At 41.1% G+C, this 22,210-nt stretch overlaps 1 protein-coding gene across 8 annotated transcripts in view; it reads left to right on the top strand.

The window, feature by feature from the left end:
- Positions 1–11,260: 11,260 nt before the first annotated feature.
- The window catches only part of EXOC1 (exocyst complex component 1), a 62,419-nt gene continuing 51,469 nt past the window's right edge, over positions 11,261–22,210 (top strand). For 2 of the 8 annotated variants that reach the window (XM_028491823.2, XM_028491824.2), the window contains exons 1-3: positions 11,261–11,557; positions 15,675–15,808; positions 19,573–19,703. In XM_028491823.2, the coding sequence (XP_028347624.1) occupies positions 15,685–15,808; positions 19,573–19,703 (255 nt within the window). In that variant the 5' untranslated portion in view covers positions 11,261–11,557; positions 15,675–15,684. Of the gene's footprint in view, positions 11,558–15,674; positions 15,809–19,572; positions 19,704–22,210 lie in introns of those variants that run through there. The other 6 variants (XM_007116050.4, XM_028491825.2, XM_007116052.4 and 3 more) reach the window with 4 other exon arrangements.

The raw sequence follows: 22,210 nt of genomic DNA, 5'->3' as shown, positions 1-22,210 counted from the left end.
TTGTTTATTTGAGACTTTTCTTGTTTCTTGAGGTAGGCTTGTATAGCTATAAACTTCCCTCTTAGAACTGCTTTTGCTGCATCCCATAGGTTTTGGATCACTGTGTTTTCATTGTCATTTGTCTCTAGGTATTTTTTTGATTTCCTCTTTGATTTCTTCAGTGATCTCTTGGTTATTTAGTAACGTACGGTTTAGCCTCCACGTGTTTGTGTATTTTACGTTTTTTTCCCTGTATTTGATTTCTAATCTCATAGTGTCGTGATCAGAAAAGATGCTTGATATGATTTCAATTTTCTTAAATTTACAGAGGCTTGATTTGTGACCCAAGGTGTGATCTATCCTGGAGAGTATTCCATGTGCACTTGAGAAGAAAATGTAATCTGCTGTTTTCGGATGAAGTGTCCTGTAAATATCAATTAAATCTGTCTGGTCTATTGTGTCATTATTTAAAGCTTGTGTTTCCTTATTAATTTTCTGTCTGGATGATCTGTCCATTGTTGTAAGTGAGGTGTTAACATCTCCCACTATTATTGTGTTACTGTCGATATCTTCTTTTATAGTTGTTAGCATTTGCCTTATGTATTGAGGTGCCCCTATGTTGGGTGCATATATATTTATAATTGTTATATATTCTTGGATTGATCCCTTGATCATTGTGTAGTGTCCTTCCTTGTCTCTTATAACATTCTTTATTTTAAAGTCTATTTTATCTGATATGAGTATTGCTATTCCAGTTTTCTTTTGATTTCTATTTGCATGGAATATCTTTTTCTATCCTCTCGCTTTCAGTCTGTATGTGTCCCTAGGATTGAAGTGGGTCTCTTGTAGACAGCATATATATGGGTCTTATTTTTGTATCCATTCAGCAAGCCTGTGCCTTTTAATCCATCCCCATTTAAGGTAATTATCAATACGTATGTTCCTATTACCATTTTCTGAACTGTTTTGGGTTTGTTTTTGTAGGTCTTTTTCTTCAGTTGTGTTTCCCACTTAGAGAAGTTCCTTTAGAATCTGTTGTAGAGCTGGTTTGGTGGTGCTGAATTCTCTTAGCTTTTGCTTATCTGTAAAGCTTTTCATTTCTCCATTGAATCTGAATGAGATCCTTGCCGGGTAGAGTAATCTTGGTTGTAGGTTCTTCCCTTTCATCACTTTAAATATATCATGCCACTCCCTTCTGGCTTGTAGAGTTTCTGCTGAGAAATCAGCTGTTAACCTTATGGGAGTTCCCTTGTATGTTATTTGTCATTTTTCCCTTGTTGCTTTCAATAATTTTTCTTCTTCTTTGATTTTTGTCAGTTTGATTACTATGTGTCTTGGCAAGTTTCTCCTTGGGTTTATCCTGCCTGGGACTCTCTGTGCTTCCTAGACTTGGGTGGCTATTTCCTTTCCCATGTTAGTTAAGTTTTCAACTATAAGCTCTTCGAATATTTTCTCTGGTCCTTTCTCTCTCTCTTCTCCTTCTGGGACCCCTATAATATTTAAATTTTGAGTGGACAAACTTTTAATAACTGAAAATGATTGGAAAGTTGTAGGACCATCCCAAGAAGTCTTTCATTTTTGTCGGTTTGATTACTATGTGTCTTGGCATGTTCCTCCTTGGGTTTATCCTGCCTGGGCCTCTCTGTGCTTCCTGGACTTGGGTGGCTATTTCCCTTCCCATGTTAGGGAAGTTTTTGACTATAATGTCTTCAAATATTTTCTCAGGTCCTTTCTCTCTCTCTTCTCCTTGTGGGACCCCTGTAATGCGAATGTTGGTGCGTTTAATGTTGTCCCAGAGGTCTCTTAGTCTGTCTTCATTTCTTTTCATTCTTTTTTCTTTATTCTGCTCTGCAGTAGTTATTTCCACTATTTTATCTTCCAGGCCACTTATCCGTCCTTCTGCCTCAGTTATTCTGCTACTGAGCCCATCTAGAGGATTTTTCATTTCATTTATTGTGTTGCTCATCGTTGCTTGCTTCCTCTTTATTTCTTCTAGGTCCTTGTTAACTGTTTCTTGCAATTTGTCTATTCTATTTCCAAGATTTTGAATCATCTTTACTATCATTATTCTGAATTCTTTTTCAGGTAGACTGCCTATTTCCTCTTCATTTGTTAGGTCTGGTGTGATTTTATCTTGCTCCTTCATCTGCTGTGTGTTTTTCTGTCTTCTATGTCTTTGTTAAATATTTCTTGCATCTTCTCAATCTTTGCCTCCATTCTTTTCCTGAGGTCCTGGCTCATCTTCATTATCATTATAATGAATTCTTTTTCTGGAAGGTTGCCCATCTCCACTTCATTTAGCTGTTTTTTTGGGGTTTTGTCTTGTTCCTTCATCTGGTACATAATCCTCTGCCTTTTCATTTTGTCTACCTTTCTGTGACTGTGGTTTTCGTTCCACAGGCTGCAGGATTGTAGTTCTTCTTGTTTCTGCTGTCTTCCCTTTAGTGGATGAGGCTATCTAAGAGGCTTGTGCAAGCTTCCTGATGGGAGGGACTGGTGGTGGATAGAGTTGGGTGTTGCTCTGGTGGGCAGAGCTCAGTAGAACTTTAATCTCCTTGTCTGCTGATTGGTGGGGCTGAGTTCCCTCCCTGTTGGTTGTTTGGCCTGAGGGAGCCCAGCACTGGAGGCTACAGGCTCTTTGGTGGGACTAATGGTGGACTACAGGACGGCTCATGCCAAGGAGTACTTCCCAGAGCTTCTGCTGTCAGTGTCCTTGTCCCTGTGGTGAGCCACAGCCACCCCCCGCCTCTGCAGGAGACCCTCCAACAGTCTAGCTGGTAGGTCTGGTTCAGTCTCTTATGGGATCACTGCTCCTTCCCCTTGGGTCCTGATGTGCACCCTACTTTGAGTGTGCCCTCCAAGAGTGGAGTCTCTGTTTCCCCCTGTCCTGTTGAAGTCCTGCAATCAAATCCTGCTAGTTTACAAAGTCTGAATCTCTGGGAATTCTTCCTCCTGTTGCCAGACCCCAGGTTGGGAAGCCTGATGTGGGGCTCAGAACCTTCAATCCAGTGGGTGGACTTCTGTGGTATAATTGTTCTCCAGTTTGTGAGTCACCCACCCAGCAGTTATGGGACTTGATTTTATTGTGATTGCACCCCTCCTACCATTTCATTGCGGCTTCTCCTGTGTCTTTGGAGGTGGGGTATTTTTTTGGTGAATTACAGGGTCTTCCTGTCGATGATTGTTCAGCAGTTAGTTGTGATTCTGGTGCTCTTGCAAGAGGGAGTGAGAGCACATCCTTCTACACCACCATCTTGAACCAATTTCAATTTTGCCAATATTGTTCAAACATCAATACTCACTACTCCTGGCCATTTAGAAGAAACTTTTCCCTTGGAGCTCATTAACAATGAAAAATTTATTCCATGCTATCCAAATATGAGATTGCCTCATATACGATATACGTTAATATATGTGGCCTTCTGCCTATGAAAGGGAAGCAGGACTGCAGGGCCTGAGTGACTATTTCATGTCTTTTGAGAACATAAATCTACCCAATTTAATCTTCTAACCAACTTGCATATAAATAATAGCTACCATTTATTGAGTGCTTACTATGTGCTGAGTAATGTGCAAGTGCTTTACGAGAAATATATCTCAGCAAATTGCAGGACAGTCCCAAAAGATGGCATTTATAATTTTGAATTTACAGATGAGAAAACTCAAGCTCAGAAGAGTTAAGTAATCTGCCCTGTGATCATTGAACTAGTAAAGACCGGATTTGAACCCAGGTTTGCACAACCCCAGCAATCATGTTCTTTCCACTGTCTTATGTTGCTTCCCAAGTGTACTTTATGCAGAGAACTATAGTAATATAAAGAGATATTCACTGAAATAATACTATGTGCCTACTATGTATCTTTGGGCTAAATAATCTGTGTCATTTTTCTAATCTTTAAAATAAGGATTATAAAGATTCCCACCTCATAGGACCAAAGTAGTTAATACATGTAAAATGCTTAGGATAGTACAGAGAACATAATAAGTGAATTGATATGAGTTCTAGGAACTGGGAATACATCAGTGAGCAAAACAGAAGTCTTTGTCTTCATAAGGCTTCATTCTGGTGAAAGGGAAAGAATAAATAAACAAATAAACAAATAACATATGTTAGCTATATATACATGTGGCATTATATCTGATATATATATATATCAGATATAATGCCATAGTATTACAGGATGTAATAAGAACCATGAAGAAAAACAAAGCAAAAATGAAAGATAAAGAATGTTAGGTTGGGGCACTATTTTAAATAGGGCTATCATGGAAGGTCTCATTGAGGTAACCTTTGAACAAAGACATGAAAGGGATGCAGTAGTGAGCCATGCAGATATTTACTGAAAAAAACATTTCAAGCAGAGAGAAAAGCAAGAGCAAAAGTCCAGTTTGCCTAGACTTTTCAAGGAACAAGGAGGTCTAAGGAACTGGAGTAGAGTGACCAAGGTGGGTAGTAGAAGATGAAGTCCTGGTGGGTGGGGAAATGGGGAGATTGTGCAGGATCTTGTAGGTCATTGTAAGAACTTTGACTTTCACTCTGAAGCTCCTGGAGGGTTCTGAGCAAAGAGTAATATGATATGGCTCATGTTTTAAAAAAGATCCCTCTGGCAGCTGTGTTAATAACACACTGTAGGGAGATAAGCAGTAATTCAGGAGAGACAAGATAAAGGCAATAATCAAGGAAAGAGTAGCAGTGGAGATAGGGAGAAGTGGTTAGATTCTGGAAATACTTTAGAGGTAGAACCCATAAGATTTCTTGAGAGAGTGGATGTAGAATGTGAGAGAAAGAGAGAAGTCAAGGACCGGCCTAAGCAGCTGAGAAGATAGAGATACCATTAACTCAAATGGAGAAAACTCAGGGAGAAGCCATGTTTAGAAATCTTTAATGCATTATTTTAAATCCTTTCAGCCTCACCTCTTATTCCAGGTGTTGCTGCAGTGACCAATTCTGTGCAGGCCTCAACCTCAAGATCATCTCCCAAGAACAATATTCCAGCACCTTGCCCCTCTCACTCCCTGCTTCTAGTGTGGGATACTGCAGAAACCAGCCCACAGTGCACATGTGCAATTAGAAGCATGTGGTGCAAGCTTAACCAATGGCAGACAGGAGCCGATAGATAAGTGCGTCCTCTTTGTTCTTCTTCACTTCAGTACAGAATTCTGAGACCCATTTCGCTAAGTCTTCTTAGAAGGTTCCACAGTATCAATCAACAAATCGCCCACTGCATTTGTCAACTCAATAATGCAGCCTTGTATTGGCTTTTCCGCTTTCTCTATTTTGTTTCCCCTGGGCCCCTTAGTCTAGTCCCTGAACTCATTTTCTCAAATAAACTACTAGCACCTAAGCCTTTGTTTGGGGCTCTGCTTTCAGGGGAACACTGGGCATCAAAATTGACTCCAGAGACCCTACTGTATAGCACAGGGAACTCAGTGCTCTGTGGTGACCTAAATGGGAAGGAAATCCAAAAAAGAGGGGGTATATGTATACATATAGCTGATTCACTTTTCTGTACAGCAGAAACTAACACAACGTTGTAAAGCAACTATAATCCGATTTTTTTTAAAAAAGGTGACTCCAGAATGTAAAGCCTCAGTATGGGATTTTGGAGGCTGATCCTCCAGCACTGATCACAAGACAATAAGGACCCCTGCTGGTGGTTAAGTAGTTGGTGGTAAATTGCAAGTGGTGACAACCCCTGGCATACAGTAGCATTGCTAATTACCATGACTCTCTACTGTTGTAGATTAGAATGAGGTGCAGACAGAAGATGAAACATTGAATTACATGTGGCTATGGTACTTGAGCATAGTTATGGAGCAATGATAGTCACAAAGTGAGCTGATTTCTGTTAACCGCTTTGGAGATCTTAACAAAAGAAAATGACAGGCTCTGTTCAGCCAACAATCAAATCATGGCACACTGTGAAAGCCAGAAGCCTCTAGGGCAGAGTAGCCACTGAGCCGACTGTGCTAAAAATCAGCTCTGACGTATAATCAAAAGGGTGGCAGAGCGGCAAAGGAGTCTAAACGCACAGCCTTAAAATATTACCCGTGTCAAACCTAGGGCCCTGATAGGAAAATAATGAAACCTTGAAATCTAGAATGGGGACATTTGTGTGCACATGTTTTATAATCTTAAACCCCCAGATTTTTTGTCATCCTCTGTGCCAACAGACTCCTTTCTCTTGATAAAGGAAAGCAGCCTCTCCTTGTCTGGAACTACTTCAAAGAATATATCTGAGGCAAAAGCCTAATTTATTACCTTAATTTTCCCAATATCTTCCCCCAACGACGACTGCCTCAAGCCCGTAACTAGGGTCAGAGCTCAGCAAACCTATGTGGGGATTGCAATCCCTGCTCCAGGGAGAACTAGACCAGAGTTCCTCAACCTCTGCACTAGTGACATTTGGGGCTGGATAATTCTTTGCTGTGGGAGCTGTCCTGTGTATTGCAGCTTGTTCAGCAGCAGCCCTGCCCTCTACTCACTAGATGTTAGTAGAACCCCCTTGGTAATGACAACCAAAAATGTCTCCAGACATTACCAAACGTCCCCTGGGAGTCAAAATCATCCCAGGTGAGAACCACTGAACTACAGATGAACTCAAAAAGAGTTGCAAACCTGTCTGATAGAAACCAGGGGGTTATTTGTAAGAGTGAATACTTAGAGCACTAAACCAGAGAAATCAGGTTATAAGGCTGGGTATGGGAGAATTTATGACATGGGGCCATTCACCTGTGATCCTGGATTTAATGTTTTGGCAAGGACACCCGGACCCAGTCCTAATATAAAGGCTCGGCGCCTCCTTAAAGCTTGGCTATGCTGATGGCCTGTGCTAAATGAGATGTTATAGAACAATTCTGAACGAGTATTGAGAAAGGAATCAGAGGACTCAGGGGAGCAGAAGCGTTAGAACGAATTTATTATGTGAGATGAGAGAACCACGAGAATATGCTTCCCAGAAGTAAGGATGGTGGAATGAACTTATTGTAAAACTAAAGTACCTATCGGTTGGATATGTTGCCCAAAAGGGCTATGATGCTACTTGCCTAATGCTCAGGCCGTTTGTTCCCGCAGATCTAAGGGTGCTAGAGGTATCTGTGATGGATTAAGAGCCCTGTGTGAAATCTCTGGAAAGGCCCCAGTAAGAGAGTTGCATCACAGAGCCTTAGTGTTCTACAGGGCCATGCCTGAGGCAGAGAACTCTTCTCCATTGGGAACACTAGAGCTACCTATCATGAGCTGGATATTATCAGATCCACTAAGTCATAAGTGCATGGGTACAGCAGCAATCCATTGAAGTCTGTAAATGGTATAGGACTGAGCCTGAGCAGGTCCAGAAGACACAAGTATTGTAAATTACATGAAGGGGTGACTCAGACTCCCGTGGCACTTCTATAGCACTGGTATCTCTTCCTCAGCTCACTCCTGTGCCCTCTTGGAGTTCCCTATGACTACCTATCTCAGAATAAAACATTTGAGCCTGGTTCACAGATGGGTTGGCACATTGTGTTGGTGTGTAGGAAAAACTGGACGGCTGTTGCACATAGCCCCACTCAGGGGTGGCTTTAAAGAACAAAGGTGAAGTGAAATCTTGCCAGTTGGTAGAGCTGGGAGCAGTATTCTTTATTGTTAGCTTTGTTTATAGAGAGAAGTGGCCCGAAGTACAAATATTTACAGACTCCTAGGTTTGTCCTTCCTGCCTGAAGTGACTCTGCCAACATCCATAACACCAGAATTATAGTATCCTGATCAATGCTACTTTAACCAAGGAATCCATTTTACAGCCTCCTCCTAAAAAAAAAAGGTGACAATATACACATGACCAGAGACTCCACTGATATTGCCATATCCCTCCATCACTCAGAAGTAGCCAGCCTCTGATGTGGTAAATGCTTAAAACCAAGCAATAGTGTCCCCCAACAGCTAAAGACATAGCTCTGGAAACCCCAGAATGGGAGCAGGATTGGCCCATTTTATCATCACTTCCAGTGACGCACTCACAGAATTTGTGTTTCCTGCCTCCCACATTTAGGCTTTGCTAGATTACAATAATTAGCTCTCCACGAGTTGGGTGGAGGATGCTTCACTGAACTTGAAACTCCCTCACTATCATTTGGTTACTTGGTTTCCCATGGCAGTAGTCACGTAATAACGGAAAGAGTTACTACAGTAGTGGGAGTACTCAACTGTGACTGGCAAAAAAAAATCTGGGATTGTTGCTATACAATAGCAGTAGGGAGGAATAAATCTGGAAGGAATTCAATTGAGGCTTATCTTGGTGTTTCTGTACCCAGGGATAAGTTGAACAGGCAATTACGCAATCATGGCCCAACCAGAGCAAGGTAAACAAAGGCTGAAGGTTCCAGTTACCTCGCTGAGGAAACAACCTAGATCAGCTGATGTGCTGGCCCAGGGTGAAGGGAGGTTACGATGGATAGTAGAGGAGGGAGTTAATGAAAACAAGCACGGTCTTGGCATCAGTGTAGCAGCAGGGACTGAAGCTTATTCCACCAACTCTCTTATATTAAGTCTTCGCAGAGATAGTAGGTGGCCATCACCTTGAAGGGGACTCTGTAAAAGACCAGACGTAACGAAGGGCCAAGCAGATGTGAGTGGTACAAAGAGTGGACTGAAATGGACAGCATCTGTGTATCTTCTGTCACCACCTCAAATCCTTTCAGCCTCTTATTCCAACCACTGCTGCAGCAAACTTTTCTGAAGAGAGTTTGATGAACTTTGGGCAAGTACGACATGACTGCACCTCTCTTCTTCCTCAGGACTTCTCTGATGTGGAAGTCAGCTTGGCATTCACAATTTTGCATTTGGGAAGTGTGGAGTAGTTAGTGGCCAGGGGCATTAACCTTTGATCAAAGGGAGACAGGAGCTGACAGATAAATGCCTCTTCCATTCTGGCTTTCAGTGTACAGTTTTGCGAATCATCTCACGAAGCTTCCCAGAAAGTCCTAAGGGATCAAGAAAACATTCAGATATGGTGACGACGAACTCAATAACACATCCTTATACTGCCTCTCCCTCTTCCTTGTTTTACTTCCCCTCCCTCTTCTCTCACTCTTGCTCCCTGCTATCAAAGCCCCCAATAAAATACTGCACGTAAGCCTTTGTTTCAGCCTCCACTTTGAGGGGAATCCAGGAGGGGAGGGGAGAAAGGAGAATTTAATTTTTAGAAATTTTTAAATTTTAGTTTGAGATGCCTAATGGACATCCGAGTGGAAATGTTGGGGAGGCAGTGGATACACAAATCTGGAGTTCATGTTGCAAAGCAACTAGACTGCAGTAAAAATTAATTTTAAAAACCAAAAAACTAGAGAACAACAACAACAAATCTAGAGTTCAGCGAAGAAGTCCAGGCTTCTGAAAAGCAATTCACTTCCCAACTTTGAAGAGGGATGTAAACATACAGGTTAAAAAAAAAAAAAAAGGAAGAAAAGAAAAGAGAAAGAAAAAAAAGGACAAAATAGCACATGCAATTGTCATATAAAGAGTATCCACAGGGCTTCCCTGGTGGAGCAGTGGTTGAGAGTCCGCCCGCCAATGCAGGGGACACGGGTTCGTGCCCCGGTCCGGGAAGATCCCACATGCCGCGGAGCGGCTAGGCCCGTGAGCCATGGCCGCTAAGCCTGCGAGTCCGGAGCCTGTGCTCTGCAACGGGAGAGGCTACAACAGTGAGAGGCCCCCTTCCCCCTAAAAGCAAAAAAAAAAAAAAAAAAAAAAAAAAGAGTATCCACAGTAAGCATTCTGGGACTGAGCAGGAAGGACCCGAGAGGTCTTTCTAAAGATCAGATCAGATCCTGCTCTTAAAAGTGAAGTCATTCAATGAAACTGAAAAGCATTTCAGGTAGCATTGACTAGAGCATATTGATCTCAGTAGCAAACAGGTCCCTACTATGTCTGCTGATTTTTCCACCAAATTATATCTTCAGCTAAACACTGAAAGATACTTTGCACAGCACATTTGTCCCTTTCTCAGTGAATCCACCTTGACAGAGTGAGTTACACCCTCTTTTGCATTCCTATGGTGCTACATCTCTTTTTTTCTACTTTTGTTGTTTACTTTACCACAATAGACTGTAATTTATCCCTCTGTTTAATTCTGTCTCTCCAATGACGGTGTGTCCCCTTCTTAGTGGGATCCCTGTCTTTGTCTCCAACACGTAATACAGTGCCCAGCATTGAGGTGGCTCTGTTTTCAAATGAACGAATACTTGCATTGAATGGGTCCCTGCAGAACCCTTGCAAAGGACGGTATTGAGCTAGAGCAAAGAAATCGCTCCTCTGAATTACCAGCACATTTATCTGACCTGTATCTCTCTTTGGTCATTTATTTTGTCTTATTTTATATGTATTTGTATGTATACCTTGTTTGGCCCATACCGGGAAGGTCTTCAGGGTGAGTGAGATTCATGTCTGAATCACCTCTGCACCTGGATCAAAGTGCCTGGCATAAAACAGGTGCCAAACATATGGAATAAATAAATCACTTGCCTTGCAACCAGCAACACTGGCATCACCTGTGCTTCTCAAACTTAAACGTGCACAGGAGTCATCTCGTTAAGATGTAGATTACCATTCAGTAGATCTGAAGTAAGCCTGAGAGGCTGCATTTTCTAAAGAACCCCCAGATGATGCCCAAGCAGCTGGTCCACAGACCACATTTTAAAATACCAACGTCACTGTATCAATGGTTCTCCACCATAGCTGCATATTAGAATTTTCCCCAAAGATGTGAAAAGTGCTGGTGGGAACTTCCCTGGCGGTACAGTGGTTAAGACTCCCCCCTTCCATCATTGCAGGGGGTGCGAGTGCGATTGCTGGTGGGGGAACTAAGATCACGCATGCTGCGAGCCTAAAAAAGTAAAAAAAAAAATTTTTAAGTGCTGGTGTCTTGGTCCCCCGCGTCCCCCCCCACATTCTGATTTAACTCATTTAAACTCTCCATGCCATAAGCAGCAAGTATCTAGAGTTAACAGAGCTTTACGTGTGCAAGAAAGAAAACATGTAATCGCATCTCTTCTTAAATGACCGGCTGAAAACAGCTGAATAACTCTTCAAGAGAAACTAACACGCACCACCACATGCCCCAGCTCCCGAGTCAGTCTCGGAGCGACGGGGTCCCGCCCCTGCCTGTTCCAGACACTCCCCTACGGCGAGACCTGCCCCCTCGACCCCTCGCCAAGGCCTCTGCCGCTACTCCTTCCGGCTCTACCAGATCGACTTCCGGCGTGGAGGCTGGTCACGTGTCCGGATATGGAAGGTGGGGCCTATCGGCCGCTTCCGGTTTGCCGCTCGACAGAGGAGCGCGACCTCGTAACCGTGGCCGCTCCAGCCTCGTCCCATCTCTGTCGTGGAGGACCCGCCTCGGCACAGGCGGGCCCGGTCCGGCCTTGCGGTAAGCCTCGGCCGCGGCTGCCGGGCAGTCCTGGCGGCGGCGCACCGACGAGCGGACGGTTGGACGCCAGGGTCTGAGGCGGCTCCTCAGTTCCGCTGCTGGCCCAGCACCGGGGAGTCGGGCGCCCCTCCCTCCGCCGTCAGGGCCCGCTTCTCTTCCTGCCTGTCTGGGTAAGACGCAGAGTGCGGTAGGAGCATCCCCCGCCCTGGGGGGCTGGGAGGGCAATCCTCACACCCCTTTCTGGTTCCGCCCATGAAAACCAGATTTCACTGTAAAAACGGCCCTGATCCGTTTGCTCTCTGGCGTGAATCAGGAGGGGTCCAAATCCACATTTTCTTATAAATCTTTTAAGTGCATTTCCCTGGCTCCAGGCACTGTGTTCTCTTCTGGAGGACAGTGCTCCACGCGCTAAGATGTCTCGAGAGCATACAGGGCCCAGCCCACACTCACTCACTGACATGGCACTCCTACAGACAAGTTACCTGCCACACCCTGTAATGATCCAGCTGAATTTAAGGAAACAATAACCAACGTAGAGTATTGTGGCTGACTGCCACTGGAACATGGTCAGGCATGGGTTCTTAAACGGGGGAAGTAGTTTTGGAGGACTTCTAATGGTTCATTCACTGACTCACAAAAAATGTACTGTAAAGACTGGAGAGTTAATCACTCCACCCTGAGAATGTAGATGCCATTGGAGGCATGGCTCTTCCTGTCTTCATGGACATATCTGTCATATACACCACTGTAACCTAGAATTGTGCCTGGCACTTCGCAGGCATCGATATTTGCCGAATGAATGAGAGTCGCATAGTGCTTTTCATTATGACTAACTCCTTTATGAACTCTGCCCAGTCCAGTCTTGTTTTACCACTTACCATACAGTCAGTCCTTTGCTTTTGACCAAAGAGGGACTGGGTGGTAGATGCTGACCACTATTAGTCATTCATTTAACCAGTTTTTACTATTAAATTCAAGTTACCGCAAGAGATATTTGTTGAGTACCCACTAATAAAGGACACAAAACTATGCTAAAACACCCCCCATCCCCCCTTTCTTTCAAGAGAGTTGTTGAGATCCAGGAGCTTGTGATTTTATGAACGAGTTGGACAGCAAGTGCTTGATTGTTTAGTAAATGCAATAAGTGCTGTAGCGGTTGAGAGGAGAGATCAGTTTGGATTAAGATCTTTATTGAATCAACTTCATATAAATTATGGAGTGCAGTTAGGGTTTGGATACATGATACTCCCAGCATGGAAAAGCTCCTAAGCAAAGATTTAAAGACCAGAATGAACAGAGAGCTTGGAGTAGAAGGTTTGTATTTGGGAACATTAGGAAAATGTTGAGCAAGGGCATATTGTGAAGAAAGCTATGTTTTAATATTTGTCGAGAGTTTTGGGATTGTCGAAGCTTGCAAAGAGGTAACCAGATGCTGTGGTGTTTAATAGATGTGGTTGATGTGAACCTGGGTTAGTGTGTTGGCAGCAGGAGCAGAAAGGATAAATTAGATGAAGGAAAATCAGCAGAATGCTTTAGTTGTCATGTTATTTGGTGCTGTCATTTTGGTGAATTTATTAAGTGCCTGGTATGTCTTTCCCAAGTTCTTGGAATACAAAGATAAACGTGGTCTTGCCTGCAAGGAAATTTTTTTTTTTTTTTTTTTTTCCGGTACGCGGGCCTTTCACTGCTGCGGCCCCTTCCGTTGCGGAGCACGGGCTCCGGACGCGCAGGCTCAGCGGCCATGGCTCACGGGCCCAGCCGCTACGCGGCATGTGGGATCTTCCCGGACCGGGGCACGAACCCGTGTCCCCTGAATCGGCAGGCGGACTCTCAACCACTGTGCCACCAGGGAAGCCCCAAGGAAATACTTTTAATGGGGGAGAGAATACAAGTAGCTAGACAATATGGTTTATAAGTGTTATGTTAGCAGAATAGAGGGGAAATATTAGAGAAGTAGGAAAGGAATTTTTTTTTTCTTTGAGTGTGTGACTACTTCACAGAAGAGATGACATTTCAGCAGGATCTTAAGGATGAATTGGAATTTCCCAGGGAGAAAAGAATTTCAGGAAAAAGAAATTGCACAAACAAGAGTCTAGAGACAGAAAAGCAAACTGGCCAGTATCCAGCATGGCTTGGACATAGGATAGAGTTGAGCTTTTAACACAGTGTGTAGGCCCTAGAACATATTAAGGGATAGTAACATGGACATTTTATAATAGGTGGAATGGAGGTTAAGATGGATAACAATGTAGAGAGATGAAGAAGAAAGCAGTTGGGAAAACTTGCTCTTCATAGCTTCTCTATTCTCTGCAGGGTAGACGGTGAAGTCATTTGCAGAGAGGGAGGAGGCTGACACTAGAGTTGGGGGTTGAAGGAGAGAAATAAGGATTTGCAATACTGATGGGGAGTAGGAAGAGGAATCATCAAAGAGGGTGTTAAGGAATTGCTGAGCAACTTTGAAAGTTTAGCTTTGATTGGATTTAAATATTTGTAATGAGTGCAATGAACATGGATATGAGGCCTTCTTAAATGGCATATGGTAGCCAAGAGAAGTAGAGAAAAAAGACAGTTTATGGAGATTGGTGAACAGAGTGAACTGGTCTGCAAATGGAGCAAGATCATTGAAGGGGATAGTGTGGGTGTAGGGAAATGAACACTGCCTTTAGGCTAGGTTGGAAAAGAAATTAAGCTTGGAGAGGCCAGATGGACTAGGAGAACAGGAAGGAGGGGGCTGTCAGGAGACTAGAGGCAGAGATGAGGGGAAAGAGGGATAGAAGTGTGATTTTTGTGAGAAAAGCAGTTTTTTTGAGTTGGAGCAATAAGTTTTACAGGTTGAGTAAAATATAGGAGATACCTATAGTTTACAAGTGTCCGTGTGTTATAAAAAGTCACTCTAAGTCATTTATTTAAAACTCATAATTTCTTCATTTTCCCATAGAAGCAGTGTTAGAACTAGGAGTTAATTTCCTAAGCAAGCTCACACGTATGAAATACTATACATCTGCATTGGAAATAATAATGTATATACACACAAATATATATATATATACAGTATATTCAAAAAATAAAGTTGCAGTGAGTTTTTTTGAAATATGTAACTTAAGTTATATTTGAAAAAAGATGATTAATACACCATAAAATTCACCTTTTTTCAGTATATAATTCAGTGGTTTCCAGTATATTCAAAGGGTTATAAAAACATCACTACTGTCTAATTCAAGGACATTTTCATCACCCTAAAAAGAAGCCCCATACACATTAGCAGTCACTCCCCATTCCTCCTTGCCCTCAGCCCCTGGCAACCACAAATCAATCCATCTGTATGGATTTGTCTACTCTGGACATTTCACATAAATGGAATCATAAAATATGTCATTCTTTGTAACTGGCTTCTTTCACTTAGCATCGTGTTTTCAGGATTCACGGATGTTGTAGTATGTATCAGTACTTTGTTCCTTTTTTATGGCCAAATAATCTACTGTGTGGATGTATTTCATTTTGCTGTTCATTAGGACATTTGAGATGTTTCCACATTTTGACTATGGTGAACAATACTGCTATGGACATTTATGTACATGATTTTGTGTGGACGTATGTTTAGCAGTTCTCTTGAGTATATACCTAGGAGTGGAATTGCTGGGTCATATGGTAAACCATGTTTAACTTTTGGAGGAACCACCAAGCTGTTTTCTGAAGTGGCTGCAGCATTTTATAATCACCAGCAATATATGAGACTTCCTTTTTCTCCACACCTTTACCAACACTTGTCTTTTTAATTTTAGCCATCCTAACAGTGTAAAGTGGTAGGTATCTCAATGTGGGTTTGATTTGCATTTCCCTAATGGCTAATGATGTTGCACATCTTTCCGTGTGCTTATTGGCCATTTGTTTCTCTTCCTTGGAGAAATGTCTATTCAGATCCTTTGCTCAGTTTTTAACTGGGTTACTTGTCTTTTTATTGTTGAGTTGTAAGAGTTCTTTATATAGGAAATTTATATTTGAAGATTGGGCATAGATTTTTTAATTTTTTCCTAAATTTTTTAAAAATATTATAATATTTGGTGAACACTTCCAAAGATTTCAGAGTTTGATATCACTGGTTCTCTAATTTCTTTTCCAAGCATACAGCTTTTTATTTTTATGATGTAGGTGTACTAATCATTCAGTACTAAATCATTCATCCTACACTTATTTGCCATAAATAATATCATTTTTTTAATCCTAAATGGAACAATGTAAGAATGATTTTGAGAATGAGTATAATATCTATACTCTGAATTTTTTCAGCTGAGTAAAGATGACAGCAATCAAGCACGCATTACAAAGAGACATTTTTACACCAAATGACGAACGCCTGCTGAGTATTGTCAATGTCTGCAAAGCAGGAAAAAAGAAAAAGAACTGTTTTTTGTGTGCCACAGGTGGGTATTTAATAAGTCAAGGTTCTTGTTTGGCATTCTTTTATTCTTTTATTCCCTAGGGGTCATTTCCTCATTGTTTAAAATATTCTCGGACTTCCCTGGTGGTCCAATGGTTAAGAATCTGCCTTCCAATGCAGGGGACATGCGTTCAATCCCTGGTCAGGGAACTAAGATCCCACGTGCCATGGGGCAGCTAAGCCTGCGCACCACAACTAGAGAAGCCTGTGTGCTGCAATGAAAGATCCTGCATCCCACAAAGAAGATCCTGTGAACTGCAACTAAGACCTGATGCAGCCAAATAAATAAATTTAAAAAAAGAATGACCATGTATCGCTTTAAAAAAAAAAAAGAAAAGAAATTCAATTTCAAAAATAAATAAATAAAATATTCTCATCGTTTCTGTGATTGGAAAATTGGGCCAACACATTCGGTTTTTTTCAATTGTCTTTAATTAAATCTTGAGTAGATACAAAAATATTTCTTTTTTAAAAAATTTATTTATTTATTTTTGGCCGCGTTGGGTTTTTGTTGCTGCGTGCGGGCTTTCTCTAGTTGCCGCGTGCCGGCTTCTCATTGCGGTGGCTTCTCTTGTTGTGGAGCACGGGCTCTAGGTGCTTGGGCTTCAGTAGTTGTGGCTCAGGGCTGTAGAGCGCAGGCTCAGTAGTTGTGGTGCACGGGCTTAGTTGCTCCGTGGCATGTAGGATCTTCCCAGACCAGGGATCAAACCCGTGTCCCCTGCATTGGCAAGCAGATTCTTAACCACTGCACCACCAGGGAAGTCCCAGAAAAGTATTTCTGTAACATACATATAAGGTGTGAACACTTATATATACCACTATCCAGAATAAGAAGAATTTTACCATTACCTTTGAAGTCTCCTGTGTGCCCTGCCCTGCTCCCATTCCCTTCCCTCATTAAGAGGTAACTAGTATCCTGAGTTTTGATTTACTCTTTCCTTGCTTTTCTTTATCATTTTACCATATGTGTTTGTAATCTCGAATATACATTGTTATATTTGCGTGTCTTTGAACTTGACATAAATTGAATCATAGCACAGGTATTCATTTGTGACTTTTTCCACTCAACAGTATGTTTGTGAGTGTTATCTCTTGTTTTTCTCCCATAGCTGTAATTCTTTCATTTCCACTGCTGTGTAGTTTTCTACTCTGAGAGTACTGCTGTTTACTTACCCATCCTACCAGCGATGACCAGGAGGTTTGTTTCCAGGTTTTGCTATTCGGGAAGCACTTCTGTGAGCATGTTTGTCCTTGTCTACCAGTGTACACAGGCAAGAATCTTCTAGGGTAGACACCTAAATGTGAGATTGCTGGGTCATAGGCAGTGAATGGTCAACACTACCCTAATAGCAGATTATTTTCAAAAGTAGTTGTACTGGTTTTCACTCCCACAAGCAGCGTGTGTTTCGGGTTCTCCACATCCTAGTCTAAACTTGGTTTTGACAGACTGTTTTTTCCAATCTGGTGGGTGTGAAATAGAATCTCGTTGTGGTTTTAAGTTGCATTGCCCTAAATAATAATGAGATTGAGCCTCTTTTCATGGATTTATTAGCCATTAATTTTCTTGCCTAAGACATTTGCCTGTTTAAGCCTTTTACTCATTTTTCTATTCTGTTGGTTGTCCTTTTACTGATTTCTTTAAGTTCTGTATGTAATTTGGATACTAATTTGCTGATTGTATGCATCCCAGTTTATGGCTTATCTTTTCACTTTTTGTGATGCCTTTTAATGAAATCAGATTAATCAGTCTGATCATTTATGGCTTCCCCTTTTTGTGTCTTATTTAAGATATCCTTCCATACCCTGGAGTAATAAAAGTATTCTCCTATATTACATTCTACAAGTTTTATAATTTTACCTTTCGCATTTCAGTCTTTGATTTACCTGTGTCCATGTTTATAGTGATAAGTGTGAGTGTGTTTGTTTCTGGGTCCTTTCTTATATCTGGATTTTATGTTATCTTGTGGGTATTTTGTTTTTTCATCTGAATTTTAGAATCAAGTTCCAAATTTTTTTGGGATTTTGATTGGAATTGTTTTGAATCTATAGTTCACTTTGGAGAGAACTTGCATTTTATGATATTAAGTCTTCTTGTTCATGAATATGGTGTGGTTCTCCATTTATCTTGGTCTTCTTTAATGCCTTGCAATAAGGTTTATAGTTTTAAAGACTTTCAATAAGTTTTATAATTTTATTATTATTTTTTTTTAATGTTTATTTATTTATTTGGCTGCGCCAGGTCTTAGTTGCAGCACGAGGGATCTTTGTTGCCACATGCGGGATCTTTAGTTGCAGCATGTGAGCTCTTAGTTGCGGCATGCGGGGTTTAGTTACCTGACCAGGACTCAAACCTGGGCCCCCTGCATTGGGAGCACGGAGTCTTAACCACTGGACCACCAGGGACGTCCCAAGTTTTATAATTTTAAAGGCTTTGCACATGTGTTATATTTACCCCTAGGTATTTATTTATTCCTAGATTTTTAATACTATCATAAATAATAACTCTTGTTAGCATTAATACATTTTTAAGACTATTTTTTTTAGAGCAGCTTTAGGTTTATAAGAAAATTGAGAGATAGGTACAGAGATTTCCCTTATGCCCCTTTCCCCACACACGCATAGCCTTTCTCTTTGTTAACACTACTCACCACAGTGGTACATTTGTTACCAAGAATGAACCTACGTTAACAAATCATAATCACCCAAAGTCCATAGTTTACTGTAGGTTTCACTCTTGGTGTTGGGTTTGGACAAATGGATAATGTCATATAGAGTATTTTAACTGCCCTAAAAATCCTCCATGCTCTGCCTGTTCATCTCTTCCCCAATCCCTGGCAACCACTGATCTTTTTACTGTCTCAACAGTTTTGCCTTTTCCAGAATGTCATATAGTAATTGGAATCAAATAGTATGTGACCTTCTCAGATTGGTTTCTTTCACTTAGTAATATGCATTTAACTTTCCTCCATGTGTTTTCATGGCTTATAGCTCATTTCTTTTTAGTGCTGCATAACATTCCATTGTTTGGATGTACCACAGTTTATTTATCCATTCACCTACTGAAGGACATCTTGGTTGCTTCCAAGTTAGCAGTTATAAATAAAGCAGCTATAAACATCCGTGTGCAGGTTTTTGTGTGGACCTGTTTTCAGCTCTTTTGGGTAAATACCAAGGAATGCAGTTGCTGGATAATATGGTAAGAGTATGTTTAGTTTTGTTAGGAAACTGCCAAACTCTCCTCCAAAGTGACTGTACCATTTTTAATTCCCACCGTCAGTGAATGACAGTGCATGTTGCTTCACATCCTCACCAGCATTTGGTGTTGTCAGTGCTCTGGATTTTGGCCATTCTAATAGGTGTGTAGTGGTATCTCGTTGTCATTTGAGTTTACGTTTCCCTGATGACATATGCTGTGGAGCATCTTTTCATATACTTATTTGTGGTCTATATATCTTCTTTGGTTGGGTGTCTGTCAAGGTCTTTGGCCCATTTTTTTAATCTGAATTTTTTTTCTTATTTTTGAGTTTTAAGAGTTTTACTTCTCAAGTAATCTGCCTCTAACCTTCTAGTCTGATTTAGATTTTTCCATTAGTATTCTGTGTATTCCTCAGTCATAGCATTTGTTATGAAATACTATTCCTGTTTTAGTATTGTGTACAGGCACCTGACAGCTGTGTTTGCAATGAATGAATGAAGAATGAGGAAATGAATAATGTCTCTAATGAAAGTGTGTGTTTTATTCAACAGTGACAACTGAACGTCCCGTGCAGGTGAAGGTGGTCAAAGTCAAGAAATCTGATAAAGGAGATTTCTACAAAAGGCAGATTGCTTGGGCCCTTCGAGACCTTGCTGTGGTAGATGCCAAGGATGCTATTAAAGTATGTTTTTGTTAGTTCTTTGACATGAATTCTGAAAGTGTCTTTCATTTTATAACATAGTATGTTGTCTTCTAAGATGATCTAAACTTGTTTTGTGACCGAGTAGTTCACCACCTAACCAGCAATTAGTCTAAAGTGTATTATCCAATCTTCCATTCTCTCACTTCTCATTCGCAGGCTACTTAAAATAAGTATGTAAGTAAGCTTGTTTCATTGTGCTTTTTTTTTTTGAGCTACAATTATGTTTGTTCACAGGCTACATAACTAGAGCAAAATAACCTTGACTGTACATTTCTGTATTTAGATTAGGTATACTTAGTATAAAGTCCATAAATTAGTATGGATTTTAAAGTGGTGTGTTGTGTGAGTAGTTTTTTAAAAAATCATTTGGTAAAACCTAGTTCAGAAATCACAGAAAATATAACCAAAGTGAATCTTCCTTAGGTAGTCCTTAAAAATAATGTAGAATCACCAGCTGAGGCAGCCAAGCTGGCCCTCTGAAGCTGTGGTTTGAATATTGTGCCTCAAGTGATGGCAGTGATAGTGAGTTTCACCCCTTATTTTAAGGATTTTGAAGAATAAGATATAAGACACTAAATAAGATATTAAATAAGATATTAAAGAATAAGATACCTTACACCTTAAGTCACACTCAAACTCCAGGAAAGTTGAATAATATGATAATCGTGATAAAGGGCCACCTTTATTCCTGACAGTTCAAGGCTTTTCACAGCAATACCCTTTTTTTAAAAAAAAAAAAAGTAAAGTAGAGCCCCTCAGGTTAAAGTAGGTGCTTCTTCCTCTTCTCCCTCTCTAACCCTGGCCCTCATCTTCCTCTGCAGCCCAGAGGCACCTCCAGAGCTCTAGGGAATGCCTTGCACCACATCTACTGTACTGTGGATGGGGCTGATAGCAAGGCTTACAGTACTGTAACTACATGTGCCCATTGACTGAACTCTACAAGTCTCATACAGTGATTAAAAAGGCACAGAGAAGTGAAAACTACCTTTGTAGAGCAGTCTGATAAAATAAAAGTCTGGTTTTATGCTGACCTGGTACAAACCTCTGAAGAACTAAAAGCTGGACAGCATGACAGGCAGTTGAGTCAGGTGCAAGAAGATTTTTTTAATGAAGCAGAAACAGCTTTAGGAGAGTCCTGCATATCTGTAGAGTTGAGATTTCTTCCAAAATGTAGAGAATGCCTTTTCTTTAAATATTTTAGGCAAACTGGGCCTTTGCTTTATTCCTAAAAAGCACCCAGTTTTTAGAAAAATGTGGGATGTGGAAAACGGGGTCTGATAGGTGCTTTGAATGTGGGTGTGTGTATATGTATTTGGAAAGAACATGAAAATGAGATTTTTAAAAACATCAATTATTTAATAATTTCTGTTATTATGGAAAGGATCAAGAGTAGAGATTTTCTGTTTAAGACAAAATACTTCAAAGGCTTTTTAGAAATTCACCTTTATTAAAAAGCCTTTTTCTCTTCAATAGTTCCATACTTCATAACCCCATTGACTTGTGTAATTCACTAACATTGCTAAATGCTTACTTGAATGCTTTCCTCAGCTGACACTTCATTGCTGACTTGCTTAATGGATTTTTTTTCATTTTATGCAGGCACCTTGATGTGTGTACGCTACATATGGATATAAAGCATAAAATTTTTATACATAGCCTAACATTGGCCATTTTGCATCACACATTAATATATATTTTTTAAAATTATTTATTTATTTATTTTTCGTTGTGTTGCATCTTTGTTGCTTCGCGCGGGCTTTCTCTAGTTGCAGTGAGTGGGGGCTACTCTTCATTGCGGTGCACGAGCTTCTCATTGTCGTGGCTTCTCTTGTTGCGAAGCACGGGATCTAGGCACACGGGCTTCAGTAGTTGTGGCACGTGGGCTCAGTAGTCGTGGCTCCTGGGCTTAGTTGCTCCACGGCATGTGGCATCTTCCCAGACCAGGGCTCGAACCCGTGTCCCCTGTGTTGGCAGGCGGATTCTTAACCACTGCGCCACCAGGGAAGTCCCTGCATCACACATTGACTTCTGTGAGTGTTGCTGCTGGAGCATTCAGCCTCTTTTATGGCATTATGTGAAATATTCCCAAGGAAGAGATCATTTCCTGTCAAGCTTCATATGAGTTGCCAAGACTCTTAAATTTCTTTATAAATACTAATGCAATTTTTTTTTGAATTTTTGAATTTTATTTATTTTTTTATACAGCAGGTTCTTATTAGTCAACCATTTTATACACATCAGTGTGTACATGTCAATCCAAATCTCCCAGTTCATCACACCACCACCACCGCCACGCCCCTCCACCGCTTTCCCCCCTTGGCGTCCATACGTTTGTTCTCTACATTTGTGTCTCAATTTCTGCCCTGCAAACCGGTTCATCTGTACCATTTTTCTAGGTTCCACATATATGCGTTAATATACCATATTTGTTTTTCTCTTTCTGACTTACTTCACTCTGTATGACAGTCTCTAGATCCATCCACGTC

The sequence above is a fragment of the Physeter macrocephalus genome, chromosome 7 (genome assembly GCF_002837175.3).
Source record: "Physeter macrocephalus isolate SW-GA chromosome 7, ASM283717v5, whole genome shotgun sequence".
Taxonomy (NCBI): Eukaryota; Metazoa; Chordata; class Mammalia; order Artiodactyla; family Physeteridae; genus Physeter; species Physeter macrocephalus.
This window is presented reverse-complemented; position numbering and strand designations above follow the sequence as displayed.